Source organism: Electrophorus electricus, chromosome 3 (genome assembly GCF_041902795.1).
Source record: "Electrophorus electricus isolate QZ-2024a chromosome 3, ASM4190279v1, whole genome shotgun sequence".
Lineage (NCBI taxonomy): Eukaryota > Metazoa > Chordata > Actinopteri > Gymnotiformes > Gymnotidae > Electrophorus > Electrophorus electricus.
This window is the reverse complement of record NC_137499.1, coordinates 4,742,886-4,758,484: the sequence shown is the minus strand read 5'-3', so window position 1 is coordinate 4,758,484 and position 15,599 is coordinate 4,742,886. Positions and strand designations below refer to the sequence as shown.

Genomic DNA, 15,599 nt, shown 5'->3' with positions numbered 1-15,599 from the left:
TTTGGACAATACCATCAGATTCGCGCTCTCTCGCTCACACACACACACACACACACACACTCTCTCTCTCTCGCTCTCTCACACACACCAAAACCCCACATACACACAGTACACTTGACGGAAATGATTTTATTCAGAGAAAACGTATTATCGAATGTACAACAATGGAAGTTGATTGATCCACAAACTACTGCTAGACATGTTTCCCTGATCTTGAGCCTTTTGTAACATAGATGGCTAGTTGTTTAGTGAGATTTTTTTTTCATTGTCTACGTTAAACTTTTCTGGTCTAAAATCTTTCTAAGCGACCTGTATAGACCTGTATAGCAATGGCAGAACAATAGAATAGCTGCAAAGTTTAATAATTTCACTCGGTAGTTTTCTTTTTTTTTTTAATGACCAGATAGGCATGCCATGTCTTCCAGAAACTTCAGTACAAGAATCTCATGTACAGCTACTTATGGCTTGTATGTGGGCATAATAACTTTCTCAAGCGTTATTTGGTAATGGGATCTTTGTGTTGGTTTCATCCTCCTCTTCACCCTGGAAAATAAACCAATGTCATTGTGCCTTTTTGAATATTATCTCAATAATACATTTAGAATGTATTATAGAGTTGAATTCTCAGAGAACAGTAGAATGTGACCTGAAAGGCTTGAACAGCACTGATGTAGTTTTAATCTGAGGTTTGACTGGAATATTTAAAATGTTTTAGGAATGCCAACCAAACACTATTGTACAAGGACATAGAGAGTCTTTGTGTGAATCACAATACCTCATCAGAGTCTTCTCGGGTAGAGGACTGCTCCATGTCTGTATCCTCTCTATATTCCCCTACGACCTACACAAGGACAAAAGCTAAGCAAATAGCATCATCTCAGTTAATAACAGGAACTGCGGCAAACTGCATCCTTACCCCTACATCATCTTCTTCATCATAATGGTCCTCTCCATTGTCATATACATCCTCTTTATTTTCATATTCGTATTCTTCTTCATTATCCACTATGTTACTCATCTCCTGGAAGTATTGTTTATGTCTAAAAACAAAGTAAGGTAGAGAAAGAAAAGCTATTCTTTCTATGATTGATTGATTTATTTGTTTATTTTTTATTTACTTTGAAAAGCGAAAGCTTGAAAGCACAACCAAGCCTGTTGTGGGTGTTAGGCAGGCAGTAGCACTATACAATATGAACAAAATAACATAGTATACAATATATTGCTATAAACTGAAATTGTCTTACTATAAAGCCATTAAAGTGACATGGTTTCTGGGTGAATGGCATATATAGAATATGGTGCAACATATGGTTAAACTCAACCTGCGCAAGCTGCCACAATTTTCATCCAAATAACAGGTTCACAGAAACCTCACTCACCTGTACATGCCAGCTTGTCTCCTTCCTGAAAGAAGATAAAACAAAGTTAGAACATTTTATAACATAATAAGCATTCATGGAAGATTATTACAGGAAAAAGTGAATTGAACTGAATTGAAACAACTGACTCCTGACAAATAAAAAAATGATTTAAAACAGAATAACACCCTACTCACGTAATACCCCATAAAGACAACACATCGTCACAGCAATGATCAGCACTGAGAAACAGGTGAACACGAGGGCCACCACGTCATCTGGTATTTTGTTCAGCCCTAAAGCAGCAAAACACTGGAAATAACTAAACCACAATTAATCATGTACACACTCGTGAAATTTACGATCGTGAGATTTAGCAGGTGCAGCGGTTTGTATTCTACAAGAGCACTGTGCTTTGAGGTCCAGGTCAAATATGTAAATCAGTAAACCATCCAGCCAAAAAATCACTAATGGCACAAAATCAGTCCATTTAATCAATTTATGTTTGAAGTAAAAAATGGATGCCTTGGTTTATTTATTTACAGATTTACTACCTTGGCAAATTACAAAACATTGGGCTTTTCTTCTATTCCATCAGACAATGGAGATGCTAAATGCGAAATCTGGGAATATTGGCCTGAATATTGGATTTTAGATTTATATCTTGACACTTCATCTGTTCTGACCCAGAGGTTCAGGTGTTATTTTCCATGGTACAAGTATGAACAGAAGCCTGACAAGTTTGGCAGAAATGTCAAATCGTCTATTCAGGGTGCTATTACCTTCCTTGGTAATCCGAATCATTTGACTGCGCAGTCTTGTAGCATTGTCAAACTTATTGCCTGCCTCACAGTAGTAGTCCCCATCACTTCTCATGCCCAAAGCGAGGGAGAGGCCAGAATGATGCTTCCCAAACACAGAGTAAAATGGCCCTTTCCTTTGCAGCCTGCTGGTGTTGTGGAACCAGGAAAAGTGTGGAAACGTTCCTCTCTCCACAGTGCAGTGAAGCCACACACCTATGACCTGGAACAACGGCCCCTTGGCGTTTTCTGCCCTCATGGTCACACCACCCCCTACTGGCTCTGTTCGGTTAAGAGGTAAACATTGAACATTATTACTACATCATGAAAGAGCACTTGTAGGAAGCAAATAATAATAGTTTAATTATCTGTGTATTATTGCAAATATCTGTACAAATGATGACAATTCTTATGTTCTAGATGTTTTGCCCAAACATTCTAGTCTAGTGGACAATAAATTTATCTTTCAAGGCCTGCAATATTATAAGAATATTCAAGTAAAATATTTGTATGATTATGCTGGCTATTTTTTAAACATATATCATTAACAATGCAGGTGTGTTTGTGAAATCAAATATTGGCAGTGCAGAAATAAATAAACTGCATATGAGAATGTATCCATTTTATAATGTGTAAAAACAGTTTGTCCTTTCCAAGGACTTGGAACATCAGTGAATTTTGGTTCACCAACTGGATGAGTGAGTGAAGTGTGTCCACATACCCACTGTGAGGTTCAGTTCTGCACTCTTCATCAGACTCTTCCCATTACTGGCTTGACAGTGTACCAAGTCCATGTCTTGGTTTAGAACAACAGGTATCATTAACGAAGCAGTCAGGCTTTCTTTGAGAGTCTCACTAATGATTTCACTGCCTCTGAGAAATGTGAAGTTTATAGGTGGGGACCCCGTTGCCAGCTCGCATGTCACATTAGCAGTTAGGTTTTTCTCTGCATTGCTAAAAACGTCAAATGAAATTCCAGGCTTTGACACATCCTCTGAGTTGCAGCGTGGAGAAAAAGAGAGAGAGCATCATGTAATACAATTCTTTTTGATTAAATGCAGTATTTGACTTTTTCTAAATATACTGTACATATGCATTAAAAACACATACTAACACACTACCTTTAACTTGCACATCAATTTTGTTACTTCTTGAGCGGAAGGTGAGGGTGCCATTGTATTGGTTTGAAGCAATGCAGACATATGTCCCGCTATCATGGTTGGACAGGTGTGGAATAGTCAGCTGGTTCTGGAACCTGATGGAATTCAACTGCACTGGCCCATCATTGAGTAACCAGGAATACGACACATAATTCCCTTTACTTATGTTGCACTGCAGAGTCAGACTCTCCCCCTCCCACAGATCTCCAGGGGATGCGGTTGATATGAGGATGGCACCATCTACTGGGTCTGAAACACAATATTTCATGCTGTTTAATAGACTCCTATGCATTCAGTTGTGTGAACACAGGTTAAGGCTGACCTCCTCCACTCAGAGTGATTTTGAGTGGAGAATCTGAGAGGATAACTACACTAGAGCTGTGCTACTGCGTTCCAGAGACTCTGATACAGACTGACACAGACAAGTGAGAGCATCCTTGTCATAGAGAAACACAACTGATTGTTGTTGATTGCTCACGTTAACTTGTTTGATTAACAATGTTTATATGGAAACCTTCTATAAACAACTTTTTTCACTGTACAAATACTGACAAAATTGAATTGCTTTGGTGTGGATAAATACAAAGTTGTTTTTTTAAATATAAAGCTTGATATATTTTGTGTTGTACTTGCCCTAAAAGAGTTTACAATAAGATTCTTGGTACTGTGGTAGTGATAGCGATTTGTTCTCATCTAAAAACAGATTGTCTCTTTCTCATGTATTCAGTGTCATTTCAATAGGTTATCTACTTTGAATCTCACTGGCAAATATTTTTCTCACAAGCATTAACAAATGTTTCAGTATCATACAATGTTCTTATTTTGGAGAGGCATGTTTAATTGAGTATGTACTGTAAATTACTCAGCAGTACCCAGTAACACTTTAATAGTAAATAACCCAGCAATAAATAACTAAATGAATATATCAATACTATCGATACCATTTTACAAGAAAATACAAAGTAGCTTAGAGCGCAATCAAATTAATTGTTCCTATTTACCAGCATATTTCTTTTCAGAATGAATCCACAGGTAATGCTTAATGGCCCACATCGCCAATCATCGTAACTCTCCTCAGTTATTACTCGATATTCATCTTTTAGGTTCTGGACCTCATGATTGCATCCTCTTTCATCATTTTACTCACCAATGACTCTGAAATCTAGCGAATCGCTGTCTGAGTGCTCAGTGTCTGAGTTGTTATGGCCACTAGCTCTGCATATGAGGCTCCCATCATGGCTAAAGGAGAGGACAGCTGATATGCTGGCTTTTTCACCGGGGAGAGTGCTCTGAACTTCTGAGACCTTCATGCCATCACCGTCCAATAGCTGGTAAAACACAGACAAATTCTGCGGGTTCTCGCCCACCCAACAGGTAAACACTGTAACATTCGACAGCAAGCCAGCCGAGGGACCCATGAGCACAGGTTTAGCTAACTTCAGGGCACCTGTAATGAGAAATGATCCAATGTTACAGGGAATGATGTATATCCTCACAAAGACAAGAGCTTTTCACAGCAGAAAACTGGATGACTTACCCGTGTTCACCCACATTTCACAGCCTAGTAAAAAACAAAATGTACAATTATATGAAAAAGACAATGAAAAGATCCTTAACATCAGTATTTTATTTTTATATATATATATATAATCAAGGAAGGTCTTTTATTACCTAGAACCACCAGCAGGAAGAAAGCCATTTTGGTCATAGTTCAGTAGGACCTATTAAACATGGATGTCTGTGACCTCCAAACGGATCAATATCAGACATCAGACTTGCAATAGAACAGATTCAGGACAGCAAATAGGATCCATTCTAGTAGATCAGAAGCCAAAGTCCAAATGCTGGTGCATTAAAGCCTGGTAGCGATCAGACATACACACACACACACACACACACACACACACACACACACACTCACACACGCCAAGACACAGGCACACTCAGCGAACCATGCCTCGCACTGTGAAGAGCTGGATATGACACACCCTGCTCTATCTCCCTCCACATCGCCATGTGCAGTGGACTGATAGGAACGCTTACTCTCTTCCCGCTTGGGTTCTCCAGCCACAAACAGGAGACTGTTATATACATAGGAAGGGGCACAAGGCAAAGCCTCCGCTGCTGAAGAAACTTCAGCGGTGTTTATTTAGCTCCAGTCAGACTTAAACACTGCAGGTAGTAATTCAGGACTGTAGGTGTTTGTTCAATACTGAGGATTTTCTACTTCTGTGGGAAATTAGCTATGAGGGACTTTTAAATACTTTGAGAAATGAGTTGGTTAGGAAGTGCAGTGAAACATGTGCTCTGACCACCAGACCCAAGAGCCAGCACTCTGGCAATGCAGCTAGAACACATTTACCTTCCTGAATGACTCCATCACACTACCCTCTCCTTAAAGGGGTGATAATCTCCATCACACCAGGAATATGCACTGGAATGTGTGCTAGAAGTGCCATGTTATAAAATCACTTAGGAAACCTCTTGGTGATAGCAAGCAAAAATAGATTTGAGAGAGAAGACATTTATTGAACATTTATTGGCATACAAAAATATTTTTAATCAACAAGCAATGTACTGTATTAGCAAAAAACAAAAAAAACCCAAGGAAAATAGAGTTCAAAATATCCCAAGATGGAACTAATGGTAGAAATCTGTCAGAAGTCCTGTAAGCTGTTTGAGAATCAAAGTGATTGCTCAAAGCCACATATCTGCGATATCCGTTATGCCTCAGGTCTCGCTCATGTACACGCTGCTTTCAAAGACAGAAGGAGAGGAGGGAAACCAAAGTCACAGTGTAAGTGACACATCATGAGAGATAGAGATATTCCTCGCAATCCACCTTTATGCTCCAGACTTTACTAAATGATGTTAGAAGATAGTCAGACCTGTTTAGCAATTCTCTCTCATTCTAAACTTCTTTTTCCATGATTACAGTCTCCATTTCTTCAACCTGTGCCTCAGACATGGTCTCTGTCTCTCTACTAAAAAAGAACATTAGGCCAGCCATGCATAATGAGACACTCAGCAATGGGCATTTTAAAATTAAGCTTTGCATGTGCATCTTAAATGAGTTTATCTCATGAAGGACAATGGAGGTAATCATTAAGAAAAACTAATAAAGATGAACAAATGTTCTCACTTGGTCTGCTCACAGATGTCCATGTGCTCTGAGAGAGAGAGGGGGAGGGAGAGAGAGAGAGAGAGAGAGAGAGAGAGAGAGAGAGAGATGTGGATATCACATGCCATAATACCACAAGAAATAATCAGTGGCCAGTGACTAGTCAGCATCGATGCATACGATCATTGGGGCTGGTGTCATGGTCACGTCGACACTTGATGGTGCTGAGGAGACAGCATGCTCCTCCCACAATAATCACCAACAGGAAACAGTAGAATGCCACGGCAATGACTTCTACGTATGTTGCCCCGATACCTGCGTGAGAATGTGTAAGAGGTTTAAATGAGAGACACATTCATAACAACAACCATCCCTTTCACATCTCTGATTCAGGTCAGCCCTTAACGGAGAACTCCAGCTTACCTGTCTCGTTAACCATGACCTCTTTACTCTCCAACCAGGAAGAGCTGGAGTTAAAACTGTCCCTTGCTCTGCAGCTGTAGTACCCAGAGTTCCCAGTATTGATGTCTATGAGAATTAGCTTGCTGCCATGAGAGATGATAGCATGAGACTCTCCCTCTGGTGGTACGGGGGAGTGGTTAAAGGACCAGGAGAAGATTGGGAAAGTCCCCCTCGTGACGTTGCACTGGAGCAGGGCAGCAGGCAGCACAGATTCTGTCCTCCAGAGGTACTGCATGTGAATATATGCAGTGCCCCCAACTGGAGCTGGCAATGAAGCGCACATCTGAATTACGCAAGCGTATATCAGGAGGTTAAGTTGCACGTACATGTGCATGCTGTCACTCACCCACTTCCAGGTCCACCGGGTCACTGAGAAGGTGGTGCATGTCTGTTTGAGCGCTGCATCGCAGGACTCCCATATCCAGACCCACAGTGACAGGTAGGGTGAAAAAGGCTTCCAGCAAATACACCTGCTTTGCCTCCATGTGTTTCCCATCCAGGAGCAGCTGGAACGTCACCGGAGGTGTGCCACGTTCAGACCGGCAACTGATGTTGGCGCGGTAACCAGAGTCGTCATGGTAGAGTCTGAATGAGAGCCTCGGAGCTGACAGGTATTCTGTGAAGATAGGTCACAGAGAAGTCATCATCGTTTTAGAGCGTGTCACCTTTTTGACATCGAAATGAATATACGGATGGAAAACAATTACTTTTCACAACAATGGTGATATCCCTGCTGCTGGAGTGTCTGGTGTGGTCCTTTATGTAATTTTGGGCCTCACACGAGTAAGTTCCAGCATGCCTTTCACTGGCCTGCTCCACTGTCAGTGTGCTTCCAGAGAGACGGTGGAGAGGCGTGGAAGTGGCCACAAGCTGTTTGTTGTGGTACCACACGTAGGTGGGTAAAGTCCCCCTTCTGACATGGCACCGCAGGGTAAACCCTGCCCCCTCATAGATGATAGGCGGGCTAGGTTCAGATGCTAAATGGGTGCCTTGGACAGGGACTGGGGAAGAGAAATTGTGCCATTATAGAGATCATGCTACTATTTTTATTTAATTTTTTATATTTGATATCTTACTCACTCACTACTTGTAACTTCACAGCATTGCTTGTTTCCGTTTGCTCTTTTGTTCTCACTCTGCAAAAATACTCTCCCTCTGACCTATCATCAACCTTCAGGTAGAAAGTGACTGGCTGGCTTTCACATAGTTTTGTGTCAAGAACATCTCCACTGTCTTTAATGAGGTCGCAGCTTCTAGGGAATATTAACTCCGACAGCTTACATTGAAACATTACTGTAGATTTGAGGTAGGCCTTGCTAGGCCCAGTAAGTTCCAGCCTCAGAGTCGCTCCACCTGTACATATCACAAACAGATTAATGTTATTCTCCACCTGTCATTATTTATCATAGTCTTACTATAAAAGTACAGTATCAAACATGATTATGTTTATACCAGTTTTAGTCACAAGTGCAGCCAGAACTGAAATGCAAAGGAAAACAAAACTGTTAAAACACTAAACATATTTTTTTTAAATAGAAGTTTTGATATAAGCGATCTTAAGAGAACGTGAAACTCACGCAACTGCATCAGCAATAGAAACGCGCTTTCTCCCATTCTGGAGCTTTTCTCACTTCTCTGCTAGAGCAGAGTACATATGTGTGTGTGTGTGTGTGTGTGTGTGTGTGTGTGTGTGTGTGTGTGTGTGTCCTAGGGTGGTTCTGCAAATGTGTAAGCAGTAGATAAAGAGTGCCTGTATGTTTTTAACTGTAGAGTAGACATAATACAAATCAAACCCATATTGCTATCGATGGAATTTATTGAAAAAATAGCATGAAAAGAAAAACAAACTCTCATATTATTGTTACATCTGAATAGAAGATGGCATTACATACGCCACATGAGGTTAATACAAAAAAAATTGTACAAAATATTTTAAAAGAATATTTTACCAAATATGCTAATTTGGATACCAAAAAAGTGGAAGCTAGTAGTGACCAACAAGCTTTAACATAATGCTAATATTCGTTATGCTTTAATTACATGCGTATTTTTTCTTTTCCTAAATGATCGATAATGGAAGTAAACTATTTATTTTCTCAACAAAATACAGAAGTTAAAAAAAATTAAAAGCTAAAAAAAATATCAAACTAAAATTACTTCTTACTGGCAGGAACAAGAAGACAGGTTTCTTTTGTGCCGATCACCTTAATTTTAAATTAAGTCACAGAGCTGATCCCAGATCAGCTTTAGGTTGCATCTGGCAAACCTCAACACCGGCGTTTTCACGATGTCTGCTCTTCTTCTCTTCTTCTCTTCTCTATCCTCAGTCTAGGAGAATAATCTGGAAGGTCTCGCCATCTTTTGGAGAGGAGTGGAGTTGCATCAACTATTTATTTATTTTTATTTTTATTTGTTTACGGTCAGTGATCTTGACATATGTAATCTTAGAATACAGAATCTCTAAGAGTCTGAAGGTGAGATTCTGAGAACATGCCTAGTTTTCTCTGTGCTGAAAACTACAAAAGAAAATCCTGTATTATGTTTCAGCATGACCATTAACCTTGTTTAAAGTTTTGTAGTGCAGTTAAGTCACTTATCCTCTAGAAGGATCGCCGTGTCATGCTGCTTTTCAAAAAACACCTGACTCAATATATTTGTGTAAAATCTGGTACCAACACTGGCTTGAGCTCAGCCTCCATCTTACCCCACTGTGACTGCACAGACAAGTTTATTGAATCCCATGAGTCCTCCAAACATTTCACAAAGTTCAGAAAATGTACTATGCTATTCAGAAGCTTTTTAAAATTATTCATTTTCTCACCAATAATTCTAAACAAGTTTCCATATGAGTGTTACAAACTTGTTTGGATCCTTGGATCATAGGAGCTAAGCAGAAGTGAGGTTTTCTTTCTCTGACCTCGAGCAGCCGTTCACTTCCCCAAGGCCTCCGTTTCTGAGCTTCTGTATCGTTGCCTGAGCCATGTGGAATGTTGCTTCACCAGGTAACGCTTATCTGAGCTGCACTGGAACCCGGCAGCATGCGAAAGGCACAGAAGAAACAATTATCTGTCTGCGTTTAAGGCCAAACCCAAGAACTGTCTTGAAACCCAGGACAGTTCTGTTCCCTCTTCTGTTACTGATGACGGAACAGATCTGATCTGATGGCAGGTGTACCATCCAGACCAGAGGCACCCTGCTCGGGTCCTGGAGGAGCAGATGTCCTGCACGTTTTGATGATTAATCTCATCAATAATTGAGAGCAGGGAACTCACCAAACTATGCTAGGTCACTGTTCTCCAGGACCAAGCTGTGAAAATCCTTGATTTACACAAAACATTAAACAAATTTTAATACAAATACTTTAAGAGTATGTAGAGTTTAAGCCACCCTGCTAAAGCTCGACCCTCCACTGATCAGAAAGCTGCACTTACCATCACCAGCATGTCCTTCAGTCTCTCGATGGTCTTTCGATTGGCCCGGCCATGGGACACAAACGATGTCAGGATGATTCTGTAAAACATCAAAAATCAAACTAGAAAAACACATACTGTGAATACATACACAGAAAGCACACAGAAAGCACACACAAATACACACGTGCGCACACACACACACACACACACACACAACTTACATCTCAGCCAATATGAGTGCGAATATAAAGGCCTCAGATGTGATGTAACTTATGGTAGTTTGAGCAGAGATTGGGAGTGTTTTCACAAACTTATCCATCACACTGTACATGGTATCATTGCCCAATGGGCCACACCCAGCATCAGACCTAAGGTATGGAATAGCAAGAGAACATGTGGGAGTTAAACATAAGTTAACTGTTCAGATAGGTTGCCCACTGAACCTTATGTTCATTCAGAATCTTAATAAATAACAATGATTTATTAAAAATAGGGCTTTACCTAATGCTGTTGACACCAATTGTCACAAAAGACATTATGAGGCCCAGTAAGAGCATAAAGTGAAACAGAACGGCAGAACTGGAGGTCCGGAACAATCTCTGAGCCGGAACACAACATCGCATGACAGTGAACTGGGCAGTGAAGAACCGGGGGGGGGGGGGGGGAGAGAGAGAAATATTTTATCATGTTGTTACACTAAAAAAAAAGTTTTTGATAAACACTGTGCTGTCCACACCTTTTTCATGTAGAAGATGGCCAGTAGCTTTATTGTGCTAATGCCTGGCAGCAGGGGGCAGTAGAAGACTCCAACCCAAGTGACTGTCTGACTGTACACCAAATCCAACACGTTTAATGGGATCACAAACTCTTGTATGCCTATCATCCTTGCAAGCTTAGAGGAGGGGTACTTCTCTGCTAGCAACCTACAGGGATACCAGAGAGTACAAAATGTGCATGTAGTCTCCAAACAAGATACCCAATAGTTTTAAATATCAGGCTGTAGTATGAAACATGGACTACAAACAATTAAATCCATATAACAGAGCATAGTTAGAAGATTAAACATATTATTGTTTATGAACACTCAATGAGACTAATTATTCTAGCTTCTCTGATGATGAGGTGAATGACATGAGCGATCTTACCTTTTGAGGTAGACAATCAAGAAAGTGTTGCAGAAACATGCCAAGAGCTGAAATATGGTGAGTTTATACATTTCTTTGCCGAACTCATTCTCTGCACACTGAGAAAGCAAACCCACAGGAAAAATATCAGTGTGGATTAACACAACAGAAACAGTATGTGTTAAAACTGTGAGGCGGAATTACATATTTCATAACTCACTGTGTTATTTTGAATTGTGATAAAGATGATATAAATTGCTAAGGTCCCTAGCTTCAGGAAGATACTCCTGTTAGGAATCAATTTTGGTGCAATCCAGTTATAATACATTCTGCATCAGCAAAATGTGTGTGGCAAAACCATTACACTATTACACAAGATGAGGTTAAAGTTTGGACACAGATAGTGCTAATAACATATACCACACTAATGGATTTATAGTAAAAATGATGCTGGTATAATTTGATGGGTATGTTTTAAGCAAGTTAGAGATGAGAGGTTGTGAGTGCCTACCGAACTAATGTGAGATTAAGTTGGGTGGTGAGGAAGTAGTCTTCAAACATTGATATCCTGGAGAAAACATGAGGCAGCAGGAAGTTGACTACTGTAATAGTGATGGGTGGAAGATAGTTCATCAGGAGCTTCACAGTCCAGTGGAAAGATTCTTTCTGGAGAGAGAGAGAGAGAGGAGAGGAGAGGAGAGGAGAAGAGGAGAGGGGAGGGGAGGGGAGGAGAGTAGTAGACAAGCTAAGAGAAGAATATTTTGCACTCTGTTTTTCATGTGTTTTATGTGCTATGTATTGCTATATAAACACTAAATATGTGTTTTAGGCACATTATTTGAGGCATATATTTTCTCTGTTCTTCTTACCTTTTCAGCAGAGATTATGGCGTAATAGATGAGGGTGAAGGAGCCACACAAAAGCACCACCACCACAAAGTTGAGAATCCCTCTCAGGAAGTAGAGGCATGCCCACTGCTTCATGGAACGCTCGGAGACTTTCTGACGAAACCTCTGCTCCTCCAGATCCATCTAGTGTGTGTGTGTGTGTGTGTGTGTGTGTGTGTGTGTGTGTGTGTGTGTGTGTGTGCGTGCGTGCGTGCGTGCGTGTGTGTGTGTGTGTGTGTTTTTAAGGCATGTATGTAAGGAGTGTGTGAGATAAAGGCCAGAAAGTGTAAATTCCATGACTATGAAAATTTCTATGAAACAATGCAACTTCACCATCTGAACTAATTACTGTGTTTTAATCATGTGGGACTGCAAATGTACACTTGTGTCTCAGACCAGTCTTGAGGAGCTTACCTTGAGCTCGTTTCTGATAAAGCTATGCTCGAGTGAGGCTGCCTGGGGGTCCTGGATGCAGAAGTCCCAGCCATAGAACACCTTGTAGCTCACATTGAGACTGAAATGCTTTCCCATCAGCCACATGTGCTTATAGCCCACCACCATCCTGTGAAAGGGAAGAAGCCCACAATGTTCACCAGTGTTCAGTGTTCAGTGGAAACACAGTGATTTTCATTTGCCTAAAGTACACTTCTAAATGAGGAAAGGTACACAAAAGGAAAACACAAAAATTAGTTGTACTACGGTGTCAAGAAAATAGTACATTTTGGGAAATGTTCACAAAGTTCTAGAAATAGAGATTATGATTTATCTTAGGAAAAAGCTGCAGTCTATGTGATAGTAACTTGTACAGTTAGTTTAAGTTAGTACAAATCTATCATTGTTACTATGTAAAAATGTAGCTAATTTGCAGCTAATCTGTTGATTATATTACACTGTATAAAATAACATAAACCAGATTATTGAAGACTAGATGCTCTACCACCAAATAACTTCAGTAAAACAATACTCTAACGGTGCAGAAGGCGGTCTGACCTGCGGACTATCATGATGAGACTAAGGAAGAGTATGGTGCCCATGCCAGTGTGGAAGAAGAGCGGTATTTTTTGGTAGAAACCATAAAAAAGTGGAGATCCCTCCAGAAAACCCTGCCAGACACAAGGAGTGGAAAAGAAAATGAAAAGTGACACTGCAGGATGAATCAGTACATTAATGTCTAAGCAAAGGGTGTGTGAAGCAACTCACGGAGCCCAGAAAAATGTGTAAAATGGACTTATTGTCAGATTTGTAGTCTTCCCCTACAAATTCACATATGATAGATAAAGTAAAGTCAATGAAGACTCCAAGAAGGGACCCCTCTAAAAGGGCATTAATGTTTCAGTGTACTTACAGGATTTGTGATACAGTGATGGTACTAGCACAAAACCAGTAATGATGGCACAGTTCAGTAGATTTAGGCAAATGAGGTACCTAAGGAACACAAAGTACGCCTTTACCCCCACACCAAATCTGCCTGTAAAGGAGATTAGAGGATGAAAGAGGTTAAAGTTTACATTAAAGCAAGCAAACAACACATGCTAAAGCACATTCTCACCTTCAATTTTATGCAGCGTGTGTTTCCATGGCAGCAGTCCTGAGAAGAATCTCCCCACCTGCTCCCTCAGTCGCCTCCTTGCGATTTGTTGACTCTGCCTCCAAGAGGCCCAGAATCCAATCCTGAGTCTTTCCTGGTGGCGTCTATCCCTGAACGGCAGTAAATAGGGTCAAAACAGAATGACTCGCACACCAAAAAAAACAGTCCAAACAGGCCCCAAAAAGTATAACTTTTTCCAAAAATATCAAAGGTGCAGTTTGAGAATTTATCATTTTTCTATCTTGGCAGTAAATATTGACATATTTTTGTAAAAAAAAGAAGAGGTACCTCTAATTTTATCTGCTAAAAGACAGCTGGCTCTTCCTCTACAACTAAATCGGAAACATAGGCAAATCTCAGATGCCAAGCTGCTCTCTGGCAATTAGTGTTCTTACACACCTGAGGTTTCGCTTTTCCTGCATGCAGAGGGGCAGCATATTAAGTGGTTGGTGGGGGTCCCGGTCTATGGACGGAGGTAAAAGGTCATATTCGCAGGACCCGACCTCATAAGTCTGTTCCACCTGCTGCCACCTCCGTTTGGTCAGTGTGCTGGGCAGCTGCTCATAGATGTCAGTCTGGTAGTACTCGTAAGAGTCGTCCGAGCCAGTAGAGACAGTGCTGTCTGCTGTCAGTATGTAGACAAAAAAAAGGAGCTCATGTGTATTCAGTTCTTTGGGGTCACCAGTGGTATGCGGTCTTATTTCCAACCTCTGTGACAGTGAGTCTCTGTTTAATATGGTGACTCCCGCAGTGCACTGTAGCTCAGAGGCTAAAGTACTTGACTTGTAATCAGAAGGTTGCTGGTTCAAGCCCCACCGTTGCCACTGTTGGGCCCCTGAGCAATTGTTCAAGTTGTACTGACTCAATCATGATTGTGAGTTGCTTTGGATAAGAGCATCAGCTCAGTGCCTTAAATGAAAGGACCCCAGTGTATAGACTGCATGAATGGTTATATCTGTGCTAGGCTTACATGTGTCTGTGACCACACTTGTTTGCATCAAACTGGGTGACATGCACAAGCTGCCACTTTTAAAACAACACCATAACTCTTTCACTGAGAGAAGACCCATGGTTAACAGTTGCAAGGGGCTCAGGCAGCAAAAAACACAGTGGAAAGTACAACCACAGGCATGATTCAGAGAAGGAAGTCAGAGTCACTAGGGAAGGCTCAGTGTGCAAAGCGGATGATCTGCCATTGAATCGAAGCAGAATGGGCTCAAGATGCTTTATCGTGCATACTTAGCGTTACCATTGTCTAGGCTTGTATCACTTGTTTTCTCTTAGTCGTGCTCCCATGCAAGACATTAAAAAGAGAGAAAGAGGGAGGCAAAAAGAGAGATACAAATACAAAACCAGTACAGAAACCATACATACAGAAACATACCAGCACAAACACATAAATGGATACACATAGACTCTGATTAAACTGAAAACACTCACCTGATGATAGTCTTTGGAAGCTGGTGCTTCTTTGTTCATCTGCCATATTTTTTTCAGTAAGTACATTTAACACACACACACACACACACCCACACACACACACACACACACACACTACACACAAGATACAAAAATTAACTCAAAACAAGGGTGCAGACGTAGGGCCAGGGTAGTGGCACAAGATTCAGAGAACTCTTCTGTGAAGAGCAACAAGCATCATTGCTTACAGGAAGTCATGCAACACAT

General features: G+C 40.8%; 3 protein-coding genes across 12 annotated transcripts; all 3 read right to left on the bottom strand.

Annotated features, from left to right (window-relative positions):
* Positions 1-114: 114 nt before the first annotated feature.
* si:dkey-93h22.7 (Fc receptor-like protein 3) lies at positions 115-5,265 on the bottom strand. 2 transcript variants are annotated; one of them, XM_027029453.3, is made up of 11 exons: positions 4,990-5,265; positions 4,856-4,879; positions 4,466-4,765; positions 3,280-3,567; positions 2,880-3,152; positions 2,141-2,440; positions 1,556-1,654; positions 1,380-1,404; positions 917-1,040; positions 776-841; positions 115-543 (listed from the first exon to the last, which is right to left on the bottom strand). In XM_027029453.3, exons 1-11 carry the CDS (start codon positions 5,024-5,026, stop codon positions 490-492), a joined length of 1,590 nt encoding a protein of 529 aa, XP_026885254.2. In that variant the 5' UTR covers positions 5,027-5,265; the 3' UTR covers positions 115-489. The 2 variants fall into 2 exon arrangements, with proteins under 2 accessions (XP_026885254.2, XP_081566086.1); XM_081709960.1 differs by having other exon boundaries at positions 4,466-4,646.
* A 561-nt stretch (positions 5,266-5,826) lies between these two features.
* Positions 5,827-8,598, bottom strand: LOC113589702 (Fc receptor-like protein 3). Of its 5 annotated transcripts, none has more exons than XM_081709961.1 (10): positions 8,479-8,598; positions 8,354-8,380; positions 7,982-8,254; positions 7,609-7,902; positions 7,248-7,517; positions 6,863-7,165; positions 6,620-6,754; positions 6,461-6,488; positions 6,207-6,302; positions 5,827-6,073 (listed from the first exon to the last, which is right to left on the bottom strand). In XM_081709961.1, exons 1-9 carry the CDS (start codon positions 8,513-8,515, stop codon positions 6,230-6,232), a joined length of 1,440 nt encoding a protein of 479 aa, XP_081566087.1. In that variant the 5' UTR covers positions 8,516-8,598; the 3' UTR covers positions 5,827-6,073; positions 6,207-6,229. The 5 variants fall into 5 exon arrangements, with proteins under 5 accessions (XP_081566087.1, XP_026885280.1, XP_026885279.1 ...); XM_027029479.3 differs by having other exon boundaries at positions 5,827-6,070; XM_027029478.3 differs by having other exon boundaries at positions 5,827-6,302.
* A 107-nt stretch (positions 8,599-8,705) lies between these two features.
* Positions 8,706-15,536, bottom strand: tmc8 (transmembrane channel-like 8). Of its 5 annotated transcripts, none has more exons than XR_014122512.1 (17): positions 15,354-15,536; positions 14,313-14,538; positions 13,875-14,023; positions 13,671-13,793; positions 13,526-13,578; positions 13,316-13,428; positions 12,740-12,887; positions 12,308-12,469; positions 11,950-12,104; positions 11,659-11,725; positions 11,460-11,557; positions 11,051-11,237; positions 10,816-10,946; positions 10,536-10,682; positions 10,333-10,411; positions 9,723-9,924; positions 8,706-9,259 (listed from the first exon to the last, which is right to left on the bottom strand). XR_014122512.1 is itself a non-coding variant. In XM_027029476.3 (17 exons), the coding sequence occupies exons 1-16, from the start codon at positions 15,397-15,399 to the stop codon at positions 9,832-9,834; spliced, it is 1,977 nt and encodes a 658-aa protein (XP_026885277.2). In that variant the 5' UTR covers positions 15,400-15,536; the 3' UTR covers positions 8,706-9,259; positions 9,819-9,831. The 5 variants fall into 5 exon arrangements, 1 of the variants encoding a protein (XP_026885277.2); XR_003412015.3 differs by having other exon boundaries at positions 9,762-9,924; XR_014122513.1 differs by having other exon boundaries at positions 14,313-14,535.
* Positions 15,537-15,599: the final 63 nt, after the last annotated feature.